General features: G+C 40.7%; 1 protein-coding gene across 2 annotated transcripts in view; it reads left to right on the top strand.

Moving 5' to 3' along the window:
• The first annotated feature begins 291 nt into the window (after nt 1–291).
• Nucleotides 292–23,343, top strand: part of TAF3 (TATA-box binding protein associated factor 3) — a 136,270-nt gene continuing 113,218 nt past the window's right edge. Inside the window, exons 1-2 of one of the 2 annotated variants that reach the window (XM_039519551.1) lie at nt 292–582; nt 9,877–10,119. In XM_039519551.1, the coding sequence (XP_039375485.1) occupies nt 417–582; nt 9,877–10,119 (409 nt within the window). In that variant the 5' untranslated portion in view covers nt 292–416. Of the gene's footprint in view, nt 583–2,294; nt 2,334–9,876; nt 10,120–23,343 lie in introns of those variants that run through there. The other variant, XM_039519552.1, reaches the window with a different exon arrangement.

The following is a 23,343-nucleotide window of genomic DNA, read 5'->3' as shown; positions in this document are numbered from 1 at the left end:
CTGTCTGATCGTTCCCAAATGAAGGGAGTCGCTGGTATTTTCCCAGTTTAATCCGAGGCTGTTAATTCCCCTCCCACCATGTTTCTAAAACTTTCACTTGACCAAACTTTTCTCTCTCCCTTTCCCCATCCCCATTGCTGACCTCCCCACTCCCCCTCTCCACAGGCCTGTCTCGCCCCACCAGCCCCTCCCTCCTCCAGAGCCAGGCCCCGCTGGAGCCCAGAGCAATCGATAGACCGCCCGCCCCATCGATGCGCTCGGCGGTGGAGCGGCGCGGTCTGGGCCCGGCCGGCTGGGACTCGGCGCGACCCCAAGATGGCGGCGTTGGCGGCGGCGGGCTCCATGGCCTGCGCGTGAGCCTCCCCCCCCGCGGGCCATGGCGGGCTCCGGGCCCAGGCCGCGCTGAGCCGGCCGGGATGTGCGAGAGCTACTCGCGGTGTCTGCTGCGGGTGTCGGTGGCTCAGATCTGCCAGGCGCTGGGCTGGGACTCGGTGCAGATCTCGGCCTGCGACCTCCTCACCGACGTGCTGCAGCGCTACCTGCAGGGGCTGGGCCGGGGCTGCCACCGCTACTGCGAGCTCTGTGAGTGCGAGGCCCGGGGCCGGGGCCGCCGCTGCCCGCGGTGTCAGTGCGGAGGGGGATGGGAGCCGTGGAGAGGGAGGGGGGGCACTGTCCGCTCTGTCAGTGTGTGTGTGGGGGATGGGAGCCCTGGAGATGGGGGCCACTGTCCGCTCTGTCAGTGTGTGTGGGGATGGGAGCCCTGGCGATGGGGGGCGGCTGAGGCTGACACTGCCCCCTCTGTCAGTGGGGATGGGAGCTGTGGAGAGGAGGGGGCTACTGCCCGCTCTGTCAGTGTGTGGGGGGGGGGGATGGGAGCCCTGGAGATGGGGGGCAGCTGAGGCTGACACTGCCTGCTCTGTCAGTGGGGGATGGGAGCCCTGGAGATGTGGGGCTACTGCCCACTCTGTCAGTGGGGCGGGGGATGGGAGCCATGGAGATGGGGGGCCACTGTCCGCTCTGTCAGTGTGTGTGGGGGGGGGGGATGGGAGCCCTGGAGATGGGGGGCGGCGCAGACAGACAGTGCCAACTATGTCAGTGTGTGAGTTGGGGGGATGGGAGCCCTGGAGATGGGGGGCAGCTGAGGCTGACACTGCCTGCTCTGTCAGTGGGGGATGGGAGCCCTGGAGATGGGGGGCGGCTGAGGCTGACACTGCCCGCTCTGTCAGCGGGGGATGGGAGCTGTGGAGAGGAGGGGGCTACTGTCCGCTCTGTCAGTGTGTGTGTGGGGGGGAGGGGGATGGGAGCCCTGGAGATGGGGGGCAGCTGAGGCTGATACTGCCTGCTCTGTCAGTGGGGGATGGGAGCCCTGGAGATGTGGGGCTACTGCCCACTCTGTCAGTGGGGAGGGGGATGGGAGCCATGGAGAGGGAGGGAGGGAGGCTGAGGCTGCCACTGCCCTCTCTGGCAGTGTGTGTTGATAGGAACCATAGAGAAAAGGGGAGAGGGGGTGTCTAGTACTGCAAGATCAGCGAATGGAGGGGAGAAGATGGATGGGGTGCTGGAGGTCCAAGGCTGCTATTGCCTGTCCTGTGAGTGTAGCAGTTGTGGGGGAGCTGTGGGGATGGGGCTGCAGCTGCCCGCTCTGTGAGTGTGTGTGGGGGGGGGGATGGAGCAGCCTGGGGTTGCCACTGCCAGCTGAGTGCTGGGGGCACAGTGCGGTTGGGGGTGAGGGGAGATTCCACCCTGCTGAGCTTTGAATGCAGGGCCAGTGGGGGGCTAGGGCTGCCACTGTCTGCTCTGGGAGTCTAGGGGACTGGGGAGCCATCAGCATGGTGGGGGTAGAGCTGTCACTGCTCACTCTGAATGTGAGGAGACAAGGAGAGTGGGGGGTTGTTACTCCCCTGCAACTGCAGGCTCTGTGAGTGCAGAGAGGTTGGGAGCCATGGGAACTGCAGGGCTGAGGAGTTACCATAGGGTAAGCTCAGTGGATATGGGGAGATTCTGGGGGCCACAGATGCCACCAGAGTTCTGGGTGGCACAGCTGTAGCTGAGTCTGGAAATGCTGATTACGTGGGGGCTGACAAAAATACTAATGGGAGTTGAGAGGAGTACCACTTTTCTTTGAGTCCAGGATCCATTGAGATCAGGGGGCTGAGAGGCCAGGAATATCAACCTCGCTCTAAGTCCAGGAGGATATGGGGAGTGTGGGTATTGTCATGCTCTGAGGTTTTTTTAATCTGAGGACTTTTGGTTACAGGGGAGCCTGAGAACCATGTGTTTTTTGGCTACCTGCAGGGGCTGGACTGAGTCTACCAGTACTCATGAGAGGAAGTGTGAGTCTAGATTTTTGGGGGGCGGGAGAAAATAATGCCAGTGTAACCCATATGTCCCACCAATGCAGGAACTTTACCAGTGCAGCTGTCATACCTGTAAGTTTCACATCTAAATGCTAAGATGAATGGTCCTGTATAAATATTTATGATAGGGTAGACTCCAGGAGACTAGGGAGCATCAGATTGTGGAATAAAAGAGAGGACTGGGTTACCTACAGAAGTTGGGTTGGACCTGTTGTCATTAGTCTGATCCATGTGCACTTGGGGTGGGGAAGATGTATTATTGGGGGACAATGATCTCCTCTCAGATGGACCAGAGTTGCCACTGAGAGAGTTCTGAGAAGTTTGAGAAGCGCTGAGAGTTTGAAAACAGAATTACCTTCCAGGGCTTAGCCTGTATTTTCCACAGCTATTGTGAGATTTGTGAGGCCATGGGATGATATATATGTATGTGATTGGGAGTTGGGGGCACTGTAATTTACCTTCTTATTTAGGCTGCATGAGGGGTGTGAAGCATTTATTGTGATTTGGGAAAAGGGCATATTTTCTTGACAAATGGATGGAGGGGACGGGAGCATAATCTTTGTTACGGAGGCATATGCTGTTGCATGAGGAGTTAGACATTACATCTGTGGTATAATGTCTCATATATTCTCAACCTCACACTGATTTTTTTTCTCTCAAATGTGATTGTCAAAAGCACATCCTATTACTCAACAGATCTCCTCCCTAAGTGTATTTAGACTTGGGTTTGCTTGTCACTGCCTAAAACCTTTCACTGTACAAAACCAATTAATCTCTGGAAGAATAAACTAGATTTTTTTTGTGGTTCTTGCATAATCAACAGAATTGTTAACTAAGTTCCAGTTATAGAGGCTCTGTTGTTGATGTGTTAGCCAGAAACTAACCAGTTTGACCCTTGGATCAGTTTGATTTAGCAGGGTTGGCAGTTGGGGTGTTTGTTTGGAGGAGGGGGTGGAATCTTTGCACTTGTAAATGGAACAGATTTGATCTTCAGTAATTGAGACACAATAAACTGCATACTGTGGTTCTACTCTGAATAAGAGCTGTAAAAATGGCATAATGGGTCCATATTTTCTCAGTTAACAAGCAAAATGATGGCTTTTCTAACTGTGCTGGATTATCTGCCTTGCTTCCATTTGCTATATCACATTAAAAGACATCTATAAATACCACTCAGTACTTTCCTAATGTTACTTTTCTAGGTATGCAATAGTTGTAGATACTGCGATTTCAAATGGGAGGGGAGATGTATTACAAACTGGGATGCATGGTGGTCAGGTCTAGTGGTTGGAGCAGTGGCAATCAGGCCCAGCAGTCGGAGTAGATGTCAGAGGCCAGGAACAGAATCAAGAGTCAGAGCCGGAGTCAGGAACCAAGTAAGGAAGAAGCAGGGTAGGAGTGGACTGGAGCAGGACACAGGAACAGGAGTGATTGCAGCAGTGCGTGTAAGCATTGTGCTGCCACTGGCCTACTGCTGTTGCTGAGCTTAAGAGAACACTTGTGATGACTCTTAGCAAATCAGGAGTCTGATTGTTCAGGGCATTCAGCTGCAGGTCAGCTAGCAGGCCCTGTGTCAGCTGCAGACCCTGGTTTCTGACAAGATGATTCACAAGGCAATCTCTGTGGCAATTTTTTGATTGTTATGATTCAAAGAACAGGAGTACTTGTGGCACCTTAGAGACTAACAAATTTATTTGAGCATAAGCGGATACAGGCTAACACGGCTGCTCCTTTGAAACCTGTTATGATTAATTATGTGTATTACCATAGTGCCTGGGAGATCTTGTCATGGACCAGCACCCCATTGTGCTAGGCCCTCTACGCACACAAAATTAAGAGATGGTCCCTGCAACAAGGAGCTTACAATCTAAGCATAAAACAAGAGACGACAGATGGGGGACTTACATGGAAGTACTGAGACAACAGTGGTGATAGGCAGTACAGCCTGATCAGGTCTTTTGTAGGTATTATAGCAGTGGAGAGTTTTGAGGAAGGATTTGAAGGTAGCTTTGCAATTGTTTATGGGGAATGCCTCTCAAGTATAACGGGCAACATGGGTGAAAGCATGAAGGTGCTTGCTTGAAAATGTAACATATGGGTGATGGAGGCTGTCATCATCTGCTGATTGGAGGCAAGCTTCAACAGCTCAATAGTGAGTGAGATGATAGGGTGGGGATTGACTGTAAAGGAGCTTATTTTTGTGATAATAGAAAAGGGGGAGCCAGTAGAGAGTTTCAAAGAGGGGGGTGACATGGAGAGAGCAATGGGCTAGGAAAATGATCACTGCAGAAGCATTCTGAATGGATATGAGCGGGGAAAGATTGCATTTGTCAGGGCTAGAGAGAGGTGTTGCAGTAATCAAGATGCAAGATGGGACTTTTTATAAGAGTTTGATGGATAAGTAAGGCTATATCTTAAAGATGTTATGCAGAAAGAATTGGCAAGATTTAGACAAAACCTAAACGTGAGGACGAAAGGAGAGGTCAGAATCAAAGATGGCATAGAGGTTGCAGACCTCATGTGCTCCATACTGTGAAAATGTTTGAGAACCCTATAAAAAAACCAAAAAACCCTTTCCATATAAATAGGGCTTCTTAAGTGATAAAACACCCTCAATACAAAAGTACAGTAAATAAAATAAAAATTGGTGTTTATCCAATAAACACTGGAAGAATACTGAAAACAGTTACTTAGTCATGTTGAAGTCACCTTTTTCCCACTGCTATTTGCTAATATAGATGATATCCCTGTTCCCTAGTTTGTATCTAAGGGCTCATCTACAAGAAGCAGTAATGTGGATTGGGAGGGTGTGATTTCTAAAGCACGCTAACGTGTTGCATGTTAATTCGTCCATGTAGACCCTGTTGGTGCTCACTAAAAAGTTCTCTAGTCGGCTATAACGTAGTGTTGTTTGAAGCAGTACTATGTATATATACAAAGAGAGAGGCCCCCAAAACGTTTACATAGATGTTTATATAGAATTCAAAAATAGCTAAAAATACCATCCCCTGGAAAACATAAGCCCCCCCAGATAAATTTAAAAGTTTAAAAAAAATATTGGGCCAATATGACAATGAAATTAACAAAAATATAGAAAAATGACAATGTTACAAGATGTCGCATGCTTCTGAGATTGTGGGGGGGAAAAAGTGTGTGGTTTTATATTATATGTGAAAAATAATGTTCACCTCACCTGGAAGTCCACAGAAATAAAATACACAGTGAATGAAATATGGGTGCCTGTGGTGTGCTGCTTCATTTGCTGTCCCCTCCTAACTAAATTTTCTGTGGCCCAGCTATGTTAGCTCTGCACATGTGTACATCGTGGCCTGCTATTGCTGGGTACTTTTCCCGTTCAGCAAGGGATTTCAGTTTAAATGTACTGTGCATGGGCAGAATGCTTTTTTCTGTGTTGTAACTTAAACTTTAAATGGCTTTAATTTTTCTGTTACACTGTTAAAGAAATAAGTCGGGAGTGACTTAATTGATATCAGTAGAGTTATTGTGGGTTTACTCCAGTGTGACAGAGTAGAATGTGGCCCAAACCCTATGATGTGTGAGCTAGAGTAAGTTGTGTGTGTCAGAGATTGGCTGGTCTTTTTAAGGGATGTTGGGTCCTAGCCTCACCTGTGACAAACTTAACTCATTTCTCCAGGTGAGGGAATGAGTAATACCACATGACAGAAGAGTTGTGTGGATAAACCAGGTCTTGGGGGTAGATGCCAAAGGCCAGAAGACTGAGGGGAGAAGCCTTAGGTCCTCTCCAGTGAGAGAGAAGATTCCAGGAAGCCTTGGGAGTTGCTGCTTAGTAAAGGGCAGGGAGAGATGCTCAGGAAGGGCTATTTAGCTGGGCTAAAATGAAACTTGAGGTGAGAAGACAGACCTCAAGCAGGGTTTTGGAGCGGAGCCCGGAGCTGGAGCGCGGAGCAGTTCCGGAACGGTGGAGCTGCAGGTTTTTGCCTGGAGCTGGAGCGGAGCCGGAGCACAGCTCCAAAGCCCTGCCCTCAAGAAGCAGGGTCTGGGCCCAGTTTGAAACTGAGGTGAAGATACTGTTTGATGCTTGATAAAGACAGTGGTAACCTGGAAGGGATAGGATTCTAGAGAGACATGTGCAGAGGGCCAGGTCGTCAAGACAGGAACAAATTCTGGCTAGAGAGGCTGGCATGTGGAGAACAAGTTGGCTAAAGTAAAGCCCCAGCTGGAAGTTTTATTTTCCTTTTGAACTCTATTAATAAACCAGACACTGAGAAGGGTTATTTTTGGACATGTGAAAGCCTTTGCAAGTACTTGAGGTGCCCAGAAGGGGAAACTGAGGCAGTGGAGAGAGTGAGATCAGGCTGGGTAAGGCGGCATAGTGGCAGTTTAATAAACTAGGGCAATTTTGAGTATTTGTTATTAAAACAAATAGTGGAATGTGGTGTTAAGCCACCTGCTTCAAGTTGTCAGTGGATTATCTGTAGAAGGAGTTGGTTTTCAGTACTCTTTTATCACAGATTCAGCATTGTACACAATGACCAGATGTGTTGCTGGATGCATTTTTACCTTCTTTTGAAGTATGCTCATTGCTGGAGCCAGGATACCAGATGAACAGGAATTTATTAGTTTGATCTAAAGCAGGGGTCTCCAATGCGGTGCTCATGGGCGCCATGGCGTCTAAGTGTGCCTGCGTACTAGCCAGCAGACAAGCATCTGCCAAAATGCCACCGACAAGCTGCGTCATCCAGAGACATCGCCGCCGATTTTCGGTGGTATTTTGGCGGCGATGCCTCTGGATGACGCTGCTTGGCGGCATTTCGGCGGCGATGCCTACTGACGTTGCTGCTTGTCAGCGGAATTTCAGCGGATGCTCGTCCGCCGCCACAGTCCCCCGTGGCTCATCGTCTGGCACCTGCCAGACGAGAAAGGTTGGGGACCACTGATCTAAAGTGATTATTCCCATGTTCTTAAGATTCACTTCTGCAAAAAATGCAAAGACTTGTATTAAAAATGTATGGGAAACAGAGCCTGATAGGCACATCTTAATAAATAGAAGTGAGAAATCCTAAAATTATTAGATCTTAAAAAGTATGGCCACATGTTATATACTCTTGGTGAACTGGACCAAAAAAGATTGCTCTGCTGTTGATGCTCTTAGCTCTGGTCTACACTACAAACTTACATTGGTAACACTATGTTGGTTCACCCTTGAGCGAAGTAGTTATACTGACTTAACCCCCGGTGTAGAAAGTGCTGTATCGATGGGAGGATGATGGGTAGGTGGAGAAACTCTTCTATTGGCATAGGTAAAATCTTCACTAAGCACTACACCAGTGCAGCTGCAGCCTTGTAAGTGTAGATGAGGCCTTACTAAATAAATACACCTCTACCCTGATATAACGCTGCCCTCGGGAGCCAAAAAATCTTACTGCGTTATAGGTGAAACCACATTATATTGAACTAGCTTTGATCCGCTGTAACGCGCAGCCCCCCCCCCCCAAGCAATGCTTTACTGCATTATATCCAAATTTTGTGTTATATAGGGGTAGAGGTGTAGCTTTGTACATCCTTATACCTCCCAGATTTCGTTACTTTCAGGATATCTAATTTCTTACTGGCAGCCAGTAAGAGAGACCATTCTTCCTTCTACTTGACGTTCATCAGTCGCTATGAAATGGAGCAGACTTCTAGTAGCAATGATAATGTAGAGGAGGTCGTATCTATATAAAGCCCAATCTATGGTGTCTTGACCCACCCATGTGTAGGTTCATGACTGACTCCCAGCAGTGTCCCATCACCTGTCACTTTAGCCGTGACTACCACTCTTCCGCTTTATCCATTAGATTTTGACACTTTGAGCTCAGTAAATCATTTGGTAAAGTTACATCTACCTTTCCCTACTTGACATTAACATGTTCCTTATCTGAAGAGTGAATAAAAAATAGCATTGCAAGATTTCATGTTTATCATGTCAATAATTTGCTAGGTCAGATTTGCTCAGGAAACAAGTAAAAAGGTGTTTTTTCTTATAGTCAGGCTCACTAAACTCTGCCTGGGAACTTAAAGCTGAGCAAATGGAGGTTGTGGTTGTTGTCTACTTGTATTACAGTAGCATTTAAAGGCTCCATCGGAGATTAGGGTCCCATTATGCTAGGCATTGTACAAACACATAGTAAGGGAAAGCCATTGTCCTAAAGAGCTTTCATTCCGAATAAACAAGACAAAAGATGAGAGGAAGAAATCTCGTACATCCATTTTATAGATGGGGAAAGCTGGAACACAGAGACTGTTGTTTGAAACAGGAGTAAAAAGTCATTTAAAAAAAAAACAGAACAAACAAACAAACACCAAAAAAACACACACACCCCACACTAAACCAATATTTACATTACCGCCAGTAGTAGCTATGATTCTGAATATACCCAATAAGCATATTTTTCAGTGAGAAAGTGCTAGTTTTATATAGTAACTTTGACAAGACTTGCACTTTAAGATCATTTATGAACATTTATGTAGATAGCATTATTGTAATTATGGATGTGCTTGTTAACAAACATTTTGAAAGGTACATTAAACCTCATACTTTAGTGTTTGATAGTTGACTGTTAGAGATTGGCATGAGACCTATAATGAGAGACAGACTATCCCACACCTGCCTACTGCACGGTTCTTACCCATTCTTTTGAAGCATCTGGTGCTGGCTACTTAGACAGGATGCTGGATGAGATGCACTTTGGATCTGATCTAGTATGGCAATTCCTATCAATATGTGGACCAGTCAGTGTTACCGAGATGTTAATGAAAGAGATTAATAGACATTCTTGCACCATTTTGAAGGGTACTATCCTTTATTTTTTAATTTCATAAGTGAAGCAAGGGGCATGCCGGGTTAATGCTTGTGGGAGAACTCTAGAGGCAAAATACAATAGCTATTGGAAGTGGTGTTGGTGAGTCAGTAGGCGGTAGGTACTGGCATAGTAGTAGGAGGACATTGGGTTGCTATCTTTGGATGTGGTGTTAAACCAAGGTCCTGAGCACTTGGCCAGTAAAATTCTCAGAATGCTTTTCACAAGAAAGAAGTGTTAGCCATGGTGTCCTACAGAAATTGCAGCTTGGGGAATTACTTTCTCCTTACCAAAATTCCCCCTTCAATATGTGTGAAATACATTATTCTTCTCTTCTGACCTAAACTGTTGTGTAGCACTGCATGCTTTTGAGCTATTGCTGTGTCACCCCTCCACCCCCCATGTGCTTTTGCCTGGTGGGTGAAGTGAATGCTGTAGTTCTAGTTTATAAAGCACTAGAGGTTCCGTTTGAACAAAAGGCACTACTGTGAATAAGTAATGTATTTAGTTTTAGCCAGATATGTTGCATTTAGCCCCATGTAAGCTGCTGTTGGGTTAATAAAAGTTTAAATGGTCAGTTTTTTTACTTCTGACAAAAGGAAATTTCCTGTGTACTGAATGTGCTTATATTGTTCATTACAAAACAAAGTCAAAGTTCTTCAGACTAGATTTTTACTAAAATTCCTTTTTGTTTGCAGATGGCCGTACAGATCCAATTTTGGATGATGTAGGTGAAGCCTTCGCACTTATGGGGGTTAACCTGCATGAGCTGGAAGATTACATACACAATATTGAACCTGTCACTTTCCCACATCAAATCCCATCATTTCCTGTCAGCAAGAACAATGTCCTACAGTTTCCCCAGCCTGGAAGCAAAGATGCAGAAGAGAGGAAAGAGTACATTCCTGATTACATGCCACCTATTGTTTCATCTCAAGAAGGTGGGAAATTAAGAATTTTTTTCGTTTTCATTTGTTTATTTACATATTTGTTTACATTTTCTTTATGCTGTCCAAGTTGTGCCACCAATAACAGTGGTTTTGTAAAGCACCCATTAGGGCACTGCTCAAATAATGAAGTACAATCATGATAATATTTAATCATCATACAAAATAAAGAGAGCAGTAGCGTGGCTAAAGTTACATTTCTGTTTTCCACTTTTACTGCACTTTGCATCAGAGGAATTCAGTGTTAAAACACTTTGCATTTCTGTAATATTCTCTATCTGAGGATCTCAGGTCATTAAGTTAATGAATTAAGCCTCACAACATCTCTGTCAGGTGACAAAACTGTTCTTTCTCCCTTCAAGCTAATGTTTAAAAAGCTGTTGCCAATTTAAAAAACTGAAGTAAAAGTAGTTTCAGGTACTACACTTGCATCTGAGTGTCTCTATTAATTTTTATGGTTTTACAGTCACACTTTTCTATTTTTAAATGCCTTCCTTTCCCCGTTGAATGAACGATTCATAAAAATGGTAGAGGAAAGTGAAAATGCCTATACAGAAAGTGCTGTGAAATAGACATTTTTTTCTGTCAGCTACAGTAATCTTGTGTTAATTATAACAATAATTGAAAGGGGGAAAGAGGACGAATTTTTTTTTGTAATCTCTTCAGGTACAAGAATCTCAGATGTTAACCAACAATAGAAGGTTTAAAAAAAAATCACAGGTTAACATAAATTGGCTGTCCTTTAATGACAGTTACAAATAATAACAATATTTTCTAAGTGTATGTAGTGCTGTGGATTAGGAAGAGAAATACTAAATAGAACAAAATGCTTGGTGTGAAGAATGGACAGTACAGTTAACAGACAGAATTCTAATGTGGCATTTACTTCTTTTGTAGTCAATAACGTGGGATATACTGTGTATTATACATAATGGCTTACTGAAGAACTTAGTCTATAAGGCCTGAGACACTAAATGTAGGCAGAAAACCCCTACAACATAAAAATGAACAGAAGATGATTTCCCTTTATTGACAACATGAATAAATCCTGTTGCTCTACTGCCGCAAATGATGTGCAGAATTGTTGTTCTATTACTGATATTTACAATGCCTAGCACAACAGAGTCCTGGTCCATCACTGGGGCTCCTAAGCTCCAGAGTAATACAAATGATAAATAAAATAATTTTATTATTTGGGTAGCAGGTTTATTTTCTGTTGATTTAACAATAATGTGCTACAATTAAACTATGTATCAGAGGTAGGCAATCTATGGCACGGGTGCCGAAGTCGGCACACGAGCTGATTTTCAGTGGCACTCACACTGCCTGGGTCCTGGCCACCAGTCCAGGGGGCTCTGTATTTTAATTTAATTTTAAATGAAGCTTCTTAAACATTTTAAAAGCCTTATTTACTTTACATACAACAATAGTTTAGTTATATATTATAGACTTCGAGAAAGAGACCTTCTAAAAACGTTAACATGTATTACCAGCACACGAAACCTTAAATTAGAGTGAATAAATGAAGACTTGGCACACCACTTCTGAAAGGTTGCCGACCCCTGCTATGTATCATATACTATGCAAAGTGGCTGTAAGGAACAGTTTTCTGAAATCAGAAGAATGCCCTAAAAATGTATTTTTCAGGTCTGCAGCCTTCACATTTACTTTAATTTCCTCAAAGCCAGACATTTTTAGCAATTATTTACACACACACAAAATATTTTAATATTTCTTGACTTAATGTGACCAAAAGTAAAATTTAAATAGTAGCAAGAAATATTTTTCAAGGCTTAAAGGGATTAAAATCTCTTCATTGGGAGGCCTGATAAGAGATTTGCTTTTTAAAACATTTTTTAAAAAGAACTCTTCAAAGAGAGCTGAAAAATACAAAGCAAGAGGTAACCATAGCATAGCTGAAAAATAATTGTAAGGACATCCCATAGAATTATGTCAAGATCTTCAAAAGTGAATAGTGATTTTGTGTACTTCAATTTGTGGTTCAATTTGAGACACAGTAAAGGTGCCTGATTTTTCAGATGGTTCTTCACATCTACTGTTAAAATCAAGCTACTTTAATGTGTCTCACACTACGCACCCAGAATCACTCGCCACTTTTGTAAATGTTGGTTTTAAAATGTAGTAGAGAGATCAAGTCCAAGAGAGAACTCAATATAGCTGTAGCGGAATATCAATATATAGGAAAAGACGTGATGAATATTACAAATTCAGTATGGCATTATAGCTAAATATTTATATGGCGGCAATTGTGCTTTTCTTTGTAAGTAATTTCTACATTTTTTTTTTCTCTCGCAAGTTAGATCCAGGAGTTAGAGTAGAGCAGTCCTTATAAATATTGTAGGAATCCTTTTAACACCTGAAGCAAGAAGATACTATTTCTCGAGTTGGACAGGAACCAGGAAAACTTCTAATGCCCAAGGCTAGTGTATCAGAGGGACCACAAGCACAGGTTTTTTTTAAGTCAATAAAGGAATTGATACAAATTTAAACAAGTATTACGTTGAAAATAACTCTTGTTATAATTGCTGTACCATACTTAAATATAGTTTAGGGCATTTTCCTAATACAGTAAATTTGAAATTTTGAATTCAGTGGGATTACATATGTGTGTTTAAAAAAAAAAATAAGTTCATAACTGTTTTCAGATCAATATTTTTGGGGTACATGAAATGGATCAGGAGGATCAGTTCTCATCATCTGTCACTAGTTTATTAGCAAATAAAATGTGGAGGTAATTTCCTCTCTGAAATGTTATGGAACTATCCCTCATTCTCTTAAGAATCACATCATATAGCAGTTGACTACATTGTCAGCTGACTTTACGGAAGTGTAAAACTTCTGACTGTGTTGACAGTTACATTTAATAGTTCAATGTGTTGAGTGATTTCATGCAGCGACAGAGATATAGCTGCATGCAATGATGAAGTGAGGCAATGTGCATGAATCATATGAAACTTGAATATTACTAATTTTAAGGCAGTATTTGAAAACTGTACGGTTACATTTAGTTTTATATTAAGGCCTAAGGCTGAGCTCATTCAGGTTTTGATTAAATTATTTTTATGGATATTCAGAAATTAACAATACCACTAAATATTATGTCATTGTAATTAGTCACTTCTGTCATAATACAAGTTTAAATTTTTCACATTCATTTTTAGAGAACATTTGCATCAAAAACTGTGTTTAAATATGCACCATGACCAGTAGGTGTTGCTAGCCCACTTCTTAAAACTCAAGTTGCAATTGTTTTCTGTGCCTGCAAATAACATATTGCCACTTTCTTTAGAATCAGTGGTGTGACATACAAGATATTCGGTCTGTTCAGATAGTTTGCCTGATTACTTAACTGTTTTGTCAATCTTATTACCAAAAGTCATTAAGACAAATTTTTATTCTGTTCTGTTCACATATGCCTCACTCATTAGAAATGCTGGAATTTGAACATGCACTCTTTACGACTGAGCTTAATAGTAATGTGCCGAGCAGTGAAAAGGCACCCAGATTTTCATGACCTGTCTCTGCCATTTAGCGTTAGCTGTGAGGTTAGTACTTTGGGCCAAATTCTCCTCTAAGTGTTTTAACTGAAAGCAGAATGTGGCTCCTTGTATTAAATCTAGAGTACTATGTTTCATTAACTTTGACTAGAAGACTTGGCATATGTGTCAAGTGTATAAATAATATGGATCGATGTACAAATACACATTTCTATAATACAATCTGATTCATCATTACCATGTTTGATGTTGGAGTTTTAGTGGTGTTTTTTACAACTAAAACTTCAGGGAAAATTTTATGCCAGTCTCATGATGTTCACTTTCTGCCTATTTTTAGTTATTCCCTCTTTTGTTTTTACAGAGTTGTTTTAGTGCTGTTGTCACTGTAATGTCATGGTGAACTTGTAAAATAGATTATTTATTTTTTTTGAGAAAAAAAATAAATTGGTTGCAAAACATGATGGTCATGCTTTATTTCTCATGCTTTAATGTAGAAGAACACAAACTTTTGCAATAATATCAACCAGTTTCTATGAAGTTGGTGTTTCAGTTAAAGTAATAAAGCGAAATTAGGCACTTAAAAATATCTAGATACTTAACCAAAGGGAATAATAATAATAAATTAGTATTTGTATTGTGGTAGCACCTATAAGCCAGACCCCATTTGTATTAGACACTACAGTGTAGTTCCCCAAAATTATAAAAAGTTTACCTGTCCCAAAGACTGATTCTACATGTGCCATAGTAACCCTGCTTCTTAGCCACTTATAACCCAATTCTAAATTAATATGATTGATACACAATATGTATTTTTTTAAAAACTATGACTCTGTATTGTGTCATCTCCTCTTCCCTCCATTCCCCTTTTCCCCCTCAGATTTTTTAAGGCACACACACGTATATAGTATATTCTTAGGTATGCATCAGTTTTTAACATTCTACTATGTTTGCATCAGCTCTAGTTTTTCGGGACATCTTGTTAGTTCTTTAATGATCACGCAGCCTTAATGGTGACCAGTTCATTTGTTGCTTTCTGGAAGCCTGATTGTGCCTGGTTGCTCCAGAGTGGCATGAGGGGAGGATACAGGAAGTTCTGTCCACCGGGCACAATTGCAGCCTCAGTGCTTCTTCGTGGTTCCCCTGGAGAGAGAGAGAGAGAGAGAGACAGACCGCTTTAGCTCTTGCTTTGGAATGTTTCTCTGTCTCTGCATCTTGTTCCTCAAACCCTGCCATTAGAGGTTATTTTAAAACAAATGTAAATTGTAGTGGGGGTTAAGTTTGGGGGCCTTTCAGCCTTGATAGTGCATATTTAAGAGCTAGCTTCATTTTTCTAATCATTGATCCAGGACCAGTTCTGGACACAATTTACTTGTCCTGATTTATTTGTAACTTTGTCTGACATGTCTTGCCTTGGCAGGTCAGAGCTTAAAAATGTCATTCTGATTACAGTCTTGCTTTTCTCCTGCTTTAATGCTGATGTGATATTAGACCCTAATAACCACCAGAAACCTGTGCTTATTACACCTGAAAGCATGGAAACCCAGCTGTCAAATTACATAACTTATTAAACTATCTCTCTTTGTTTGTAAGATATTAGGTGCTAAAAATCACATTGGAATTGAAGAGAGGTATGGAAAAGCAAAGTGGAAATCAAAATAATATGATTTTCAGGTCTGATGATATCATAGGCCGACTAGTGCTAGAAGTGTAATTATATAAAGCATTAAGCTTCGCAATGGTATAAAGCATTAGTGTCTAGCTCCAGTGATTTGATATATCAGATTTTGAAACTGTCACTGGCCTCTCAGTCTAGCAGTGCTTTTTTTGGCTCTTTTCCAGAACTGAATATAGCAAGTCTTGGATCTCAAACCACTGTAATTTCAATCCCTGGTTTCCTCAAGGGTTAAATAAAGCCAATGACTTTTTAAACAGTGTGTGGTGGGATTTACAGATGCTTAAAAAGGAATATCTGGATATTGACGTTGCCATTTGATAAACTGAGTTTTTCTGTCATTGTTCTTACTTCGTTTGCAGCCTTTCTACTCTCTTCCACCCCCTCCCATTTAATTGTATGGTGTATAGCTTTATTATATACCCCCACAGTAAACTGCACTGGTGGTTTAAAAGCAGCAATGACATTTTTCAGCCTAGTATACTAGGCTATGCAAAACACCACCACATATCAGCAGACAGGTACTGTGTAATCAACCAATTTGAAGTATAAACCATTGGTAGAGGATCAACTTTGGAACACTTTGCTCCTGGCTACTAGCCATGCCTGGTTGCTGAGTATTGCAAGCTCTGTGTCAAGTTGCTTTAGCAGTCCATGCACTCTAAGTGTCAGACACTGATTGCTTTTGTGCGAACGAGTCTCCATGTATGCATCAGTCTAGCAAGGAAGAAGCAACAGGAGAAACAGACAAAATGAGAAAGGCAGCCAAGCTTAAGAAGCAGACAGAGGAAAGCCATTGGGAAAGAGCCAGTAGGAGAGGCAGGTTCAAAGGAAAAGGAGAATATGAGATGGCAACAAAAAAGTACAGAAAATGTGTGGTTTAATTCTTACCATTAGACAACCATAAAAATAACTCCTGTCTGGAATAATAAAGTTGTCTTCATAATTATAACTATATATCTTCATCTTTCCTTAAGAAACAGTTTCATAATCCAAAACATGGTTCCAATGGAAATAATGCAAGAAAAAACAGAGAGATTAAAAAAAAACCAGACGTAGACTGAGGCCAAATAGACTTTCATCTAAGGATCTTCATTTTGTGAGCATCACAGGCAAAAATTCAGTTTAGTGGGCACTGCAGGAAAACTTCATCCATAGCACAAACCCAATCACACAGCTGGGCTGTGAAGACTTGGAGGTCGGGGGGTTTCAAAGGCACACCTAGCAGTTAAGGTAAGTGGGAGTTAGGTGCCTAACTGTATTTTGTACCTTTGAAAATCTCTCTCTGCCTCTGAAGGGAAGTTTGTAATGAGGATTTTGGGAATCAAACTTGAGGTGTGTTTGCAAGGGCAATGTAGGCTCTTTGAATGGCATAGATAGATTTGAAAAAGTCTTCATCTATACTTGTGATTTTTCAGAAATGTTGTTCATGTTCTTTTCCTCGGCAAATCTAGGTAAAACCGAAGTACAATATCAGAAAATACTTAGGATGATAGAGAAACCAACTTCAAATCAGTTTTAAAAAAACTTAATTAAAACTAGTTTCAGGTTCTTCACTGCCTCTGAATATTCCTGCCAACTTCTGTGTTATAAAAATGGATTTATTAATTTAAAAAAATGTTGCCTCTATTATGAAAGACCTGTGCAAACAAAAGAGAACACTATCTCTGCAGAATAAACCATGAAACTTGCATATACAAAAATTGCTGTCCTGTCCAAAGTAAAGTGAAAAATAGAGAAAATACTTCTAATTTTTTCCGTTATAGTAGTCTTGTGTTACTTGTAATAATAGTAAGTAAACAGTTTTCAAACAGAAATGTGTTTTTTTAAAGTTAACTATGCCCCTTTAAAGCTTCAGTATGGAGATGAAATTTTATTCTCAAAGAATTTGTTTTTTCCAGACCTATTTCAATAACTTGCAACTTGTTAACATTTCTTGAGGATTCAAAATTAAAATTGCGTACTGTAAAAGTAATGATTCACATGTCATGCCATCTTACAGTGAGTTAATTGACATTGAATTGGAATGAAAGTCTTAAATTGTTTCAATGCATTGTAATGTGCAAATTGCAATTTTGGCTATAATGAAATTATTCTTCGGGGAGAAAATAAGACTTTACGATAAAAGGCTCCCATTGTCGTGGATACTTTAAACACAGAACACTGTCATTATTTTAATTTCCTAGTGGTTGTTTTTCAGTAAAACTTTTGTCACTTGCCTTGACTTGTCATGGGGTATCAGTTTTTCCTTTTGCTGACAATATCCGACTTTGTTTAGAACCCCCAATGCGTTCTACACCGTGTACTGCTGCTATACTTGAGGATTTTATTTCATCTGGAGCATCAGACACCTTTGTGGCTTAGAAAGCATAAGTTTCAAATTAGGTTATTGTCTGGTAGTTGTATGTTACTGGTCTCAAGCTTCTCAGGCTTTTTTTTCCTCATCCTGCACAGAATATTTTTGGTGACTCCAGGGGGGGAAAATGGAAAATCTAGCCACAGTTTAAAACAGGATAAATGAAAGGTGCAGTTAACCTATTTTAAGGGCTGACCTTGTAATTTCATTATATTTCAGAGTCATTGCAGCATGCTGGACCTTTTCCTTTTCACTCCTAATGCTCTCAATTTTCTCCCTGGGGACCTCCCAAAATATTTAATTCTGATGCTTCAGCCAGTGGGGTAAAAGGTCAGGAATTGCTGCTAAACTACAGATTTATAGCCACTGTGAGAAAAATGTCTCTTCTTTGTTAAATAATTACTCCGTGTACCTCTTTGTAGCCGGGTTGTTTCTGAACAGAAATTGGCAGATTTTATTCTTTTTCAGGATGTGTGTGTTAATGTAATGCTAAAAGACTTCAGCATTATCATGATCTTTTTAAAAACTGTCCACATGACACAAGTCTTACTCTGGATCTACTAATAAAATAATTGTTTTCCATACTCATGCCAATGCACAAATTTACTCTTTTTTTACATGCTGAAGGATTACTCTCTTTTTGTGGGGTGGAGATCAGCATCATATAAATATACCTGATTTTGAGAAGTCTGGGGCTAGGATTCCCTTGTTACATGAAACATCTTCATGTTGCTGCAGCAATGGCTGTGCTATTTGCATGGGAACTCTTAACAACTAGCTGGAGTGGACAGACTTTTGGTAGGCTTAGGTGTTCATATCATCATGTTGTCCATTCTTGATCTATATCAAAACCACAGATTCCACTGTTGCTAACATCAGTGGTGAATTCTAGGCCCCATTTTTTCCAGCGTAGACAAGGCTAAAGCGATTAAATGACTTGTCACATGCCTCTACAAGCAAATCAGTGGCAAATCCTGACTCCCAGTATTTTAATCTCTGACCTAAAGAAGTCCTGTTTTAGACATTTGAGCTCTTTGCCTCTTGCCACACACAGCTAAGGTGTGTGTAATAGCATTGTAATTTGCTAGTTTGGCTATAATTTCAGTGTCCTCTCCATGTCTTCACTTTGAGTAACCTCAACCTTCCAGTTTTCATCTTTGTGCAAATAAAGAGAATCTTAGTGTGTTGGATAAATCAGAATGGATTAACTAAATTTAATGCATAGACAGTTTCTCCTTAATCATCTCAATGCATTATGAGAAAGGTGTTGTAGATTCAGCTGGAATAATAGGGAATTTTCAGATTAATAGGCCGAGGGAGACATGACCCCATTTCAGATAACAGGAGATTTTGGATGACTGAAGTTCACATCAAAGTTTATAATTCAGTATTGTTTCTGAATGGTTCATTTTTGTAGTTTATGCTATTAGGCACGCTTATAGGTTTCTGATACCTGAAACTAAATATCTGAATTGGTTTGTTTCCTATGGATGAGATGTTTTATAGCTGAGACTGTTGCTTGATTTCATGGGTACACATTTATATCTATATTTTGATTAAAGGCTCAAATAATTTGACTTTTCAATAGCTATAGCGTACCTACAGACATACCACTTTGCAATGTGATATCAGACCTAAGCAACTTGGGCATGGTTGGTACTTAGATCAAGACTCAGGGCTGGTCTACACTACCCGCCGGATCGGCAGGCAGCGATTGATCCAGCGGGGATCGATTTATCATGTCTAGTATAGATGTGATAAATCGACTGTTGAGCACTGTCCCGTCAACTCTGGTACTCCACCAGAATGAGGAGCGCAAGCGGAGTCGACAGGAGAGCATCAGCTGTCAATTTACCGCAGTGAAGACACTGTTATTCACGTAGCTGAAGTTGTGTATCTTAGATCGACCCTGCGCGGTAGTGTAGACAAGACCTGAAAAACATAGGGCCTCCAGTTGGTGCAGCAGTAATTTACATAACTTTCTCTTATAATCAAACTGATATCTGGTTTTAGGTGAATACACTATGAAGTATCATTTTGTATGAAAAGGTAAGCCAGGGTTTGGCCACTTTGTTTTTAATGGTTCTATGGCAGCTAATGTGAGAGACTTTGTAGCTCCACTGCCCTGGGCAAATTACAGCTTGTTACATGCTACATAACTTCCATTTTCCTTGGCAAACATTTTTGCTCTTTCCTTCTTAAATACACTGATGGTAAATGGCTGCTGCTTTTCCATTCTAGAGGGAAACATATTTCAATAGCAGATGGATCAGTATCTATATATTCATATCATGGGGATGAAAGGTGCTGTTCTTCAAATATTATAAAAGTATTTGTAGCTGTGGGGATGGCACTGCTTTTTTGTGGCTGAGAAGTCTTATTTAATGGAATTGCCACATAATCCATTTATCCCATTCAGAATCATGAATAATTGTAGTTCTTCTTATCTTTTATGTATTTTATGGACATTCACAGTAGCAAATGAACTTTGCCTTTTGCTATTTAAGGTATGCACATCAGTGTTCCTGTATCTATTTTATCTTAAAATGTGTGTACATTTTTTCAATTTTTTTTTTACATATTCATATGCTCCTGGCATATTTAAACATTAACACTTTTTACTTGTGTGTGTGAAACACTGATTATGTCTGACAGACACAATTGGGAATAGCATAGAGGAAATAATAGTTCTTGACCAATCAGTAAAACTCAGGAAGTCCCAGTGCCATAGGAAGGGAGAGAAACTCACTTTTCATTTCCTCTTGAGTCCAGTGTGTTCAGATTAACTTTAAAGGGGAGTGAGATGCAGCTCTGAGGGTTTGGTCTCCAGTAGAATGTTACCTATGTATGGAGCCCATCTCAGCAGGCATCTAGTGACCAGCCAAAAAAGCTCTCATAGCTAAGTTGCTGGGGTATCCTATTGCAAATTGAATATGAAACAAGGATTCACTTGGTTTTGCATGAGAAACTTTAAAGCATTCATTAAAGAGGCTTTATTTCTGTTTCAAATACTTTAAAGCCACAGACCTATTGAAGGTGATTTTTGTCTAGTTTGACTTGTTTCTTGTATTTTGAGAGAATTTACAGATTTGAGAACTGGTAAAAATCCATAGTTGTCATACTACTACTTAGTGCTTTACATGTTCAGAGCACTACAGTACACAATCACAATGCTTATTCAAATTACTTTGCTTGCCCTTTTCTCTCTTTTGTATGTGTATATATGTATATATTTATAGTAGTATATAACAGGTTAAAAGTGTAGTTTTATAAGAAGATTTAAATATGAATCTGTATGGGAGCACCTGTTAGTCTATTTAATGCACTTGTACTGGGATTTTCAAAGGAGCCTAAGGGAGTAAGGCACTTACCTCCTACTGAAATTCATTAGGATTAGGGCATCTAACTCCTTTTGGCTCCTTTGAAAATTGCAGCCTTAATATTTTTAAGAGCCCTCCACACAGTTATGTTAAATTTCATTGAAGCTATGGCAAGCTGACAAATGAAGGCATTTCAAATTTAAAGTTTAAATTCTGTCGCTTCTTGCTACCATGAAATTCTTAACGTGCTTAGCTGTACCTAGAAATTGCAGCCTGTGTGGTAGATAACATGGTTCGTGCTGACCCCAAACACAGACAATACTTAAGCACAATGGGTTGATCCTCTTGCCCATCAGTTGAAATGTAGATGATTCCTGGGAAAAATTAAACTACAGGTGTGTACAAACTAAAGTTTTGAAGAGACGCCCGTAATGTTTTACTTTGCAGTTCAGAGCCCTCTCCTTGTCAAATTACATTCTTTTACTGATTTGTTTCTGCCAAATATTTAAGACCTACTGTGATTCAGGATGAACCCCTGTATTTCTCCAAAAACTCAGGGGAATCCTACTTTTTCTCCTATTTAAAGAGACACCCCTCCAGAGACATCCACACCAACCCCCTTCCCCCCCCCAAAAGCATGAGTAGAACACTAAGCAGGTAACTTTTCTTAAAGGGACATTAAAATAGCGCATAGATGAACTAATGCCCTCCCTTGCCGTGTGCATTAATCACTATATTTATTTATTGGTGGTGTGGGAGGGGGAAGAAAATGGGCAAGAGTTCCTGACATAAAACAGTCAGTACTTAATAAAACTTGAATTTGTGTGAGGAAAAGCTCAGTTAATATATTATAACTGAACAGAGTACTTGGCTATCCTAACAGCTCAGTCACCTAAAAACTGGTTGGCACCACTCTGTTAAAAAAAAAAACAAACAAAAAAAACAACTAGGCCTGTCAATTAATCGCAGTTTTAAATGCATTGTTAAACAATAGAATATCAATTGAAATTTATTAAATATTTTGGATGTTTTTCTACATTTTCATAGATATTGCATTCTGTGTTGTAATTGAAATCAAAGTTTATATTATTTTTATTACAAATATTTGCTCTGTAAAAATAAGCGAAAGAAATTGCATTTTTCAATTCACCTCGTACAAGTACTGTCCTGTAATCTTTGTTGTGAAAGTGCAATTTACAAATGTTGAGATTTTTTTTTGTTATATAACTGTACTCAAAAACAAAACAATGTAAAACTTCAGAGCCTACAAGTCCACTTGGTCCTACTTCTTGTTCAGCCAATTGCTAAAGACAAACAAGTTTGTTTACATTTACAGGAGATAATGCTGCCCTCTTCTTATTTATAATGTCACCAGAAAGTGAGAACAGGCATTTGCATGGCTCTTTTGTAGCCGGCATTGCAAGATATTTATGTGCCAGATACGCTAAACATTCATATGCCCCTTCATGCTTTGGCCATCATTCCAGAGGACATGCTTCCATGCTGATGACACTCATTTAAAAAAAAATGTGTTAATTAAATTTGTGAACCAACTCCTTGGGGGAGAATTGTACATCCCCTGCTCTGTTTTACTGCTTTCTGCCATATATTTCATGTTATAGCAGTCTCGGATGATGACCAACCACATGTTGTTCATTTTAAGAACACTTTCACTGCAGATTTCACAAAACACAAAGAAAGTACCATTGTGAGATTTCTAAAGATAGCTACAGCACTCGACTCAGGGTTTAAGAATCTGAAGTCCCATCCAAAATCTGAGAGGGACGAGGTGAGGAGCATGCTTTCAGAAGTCTTAAAAGAGCAATACTCTGGTGCGGAAACTACAGAACCCAAACCACCTAAAAAGAAACTCAACCTTCTGCTGGTGCCATCTGACTCAGATAATGAAAATGAATATGCGTCAGTCCACACTGTGTTGGATTTTTATCGAGCATGAAGGGACATATGAATCTTTAGTGCATCTGGCATGTAAATATCATGCGATTCCAGCTACAACAGTGCCATGAGAACGCCTGTTCTCACTGTCAGGCAACATTGTAAACAAGAACCGGGCAGTATTATCTCCTGCAAATGTAAACAAACTTGTTTGTCTGAGCAATTGGCTTAACAAGAAGTAGGACTGAGTGGACTTGCAGGCTCTAAAAGTTTACATTTTATTTTTGAATGCAGTTTTTTTTTCATCATTCTACATTTGTAAGTTCAACTTTCATGATAAAGAGATTGCACTACAGTACGTATATTAGGTGAATTGAAAAATACTATTTCTGTTTTTTTTACAGTGCAAATACTTGTAATAAAAAATAAATATAAAGAGAGCACTGTACACTTTGT

Source organism: Mauremys reevesii, linkage group 1 (assembly GCF_016161935.1).
Source record: "Mauremys reevesii isolate NIE-2019 linkage group 1, ASM1616193v1, whole genome shotgun sequence".
NCBI classification, from domain to species: domain Eukaryota; kingdom Metazoa; phylum Chordata; order Testudines; family Geoemydidae; genus Mauremys; species Mauremys reevesii.
This window is presented reverse-complemented; position numbering and strand designations above follow the sequence as displayed.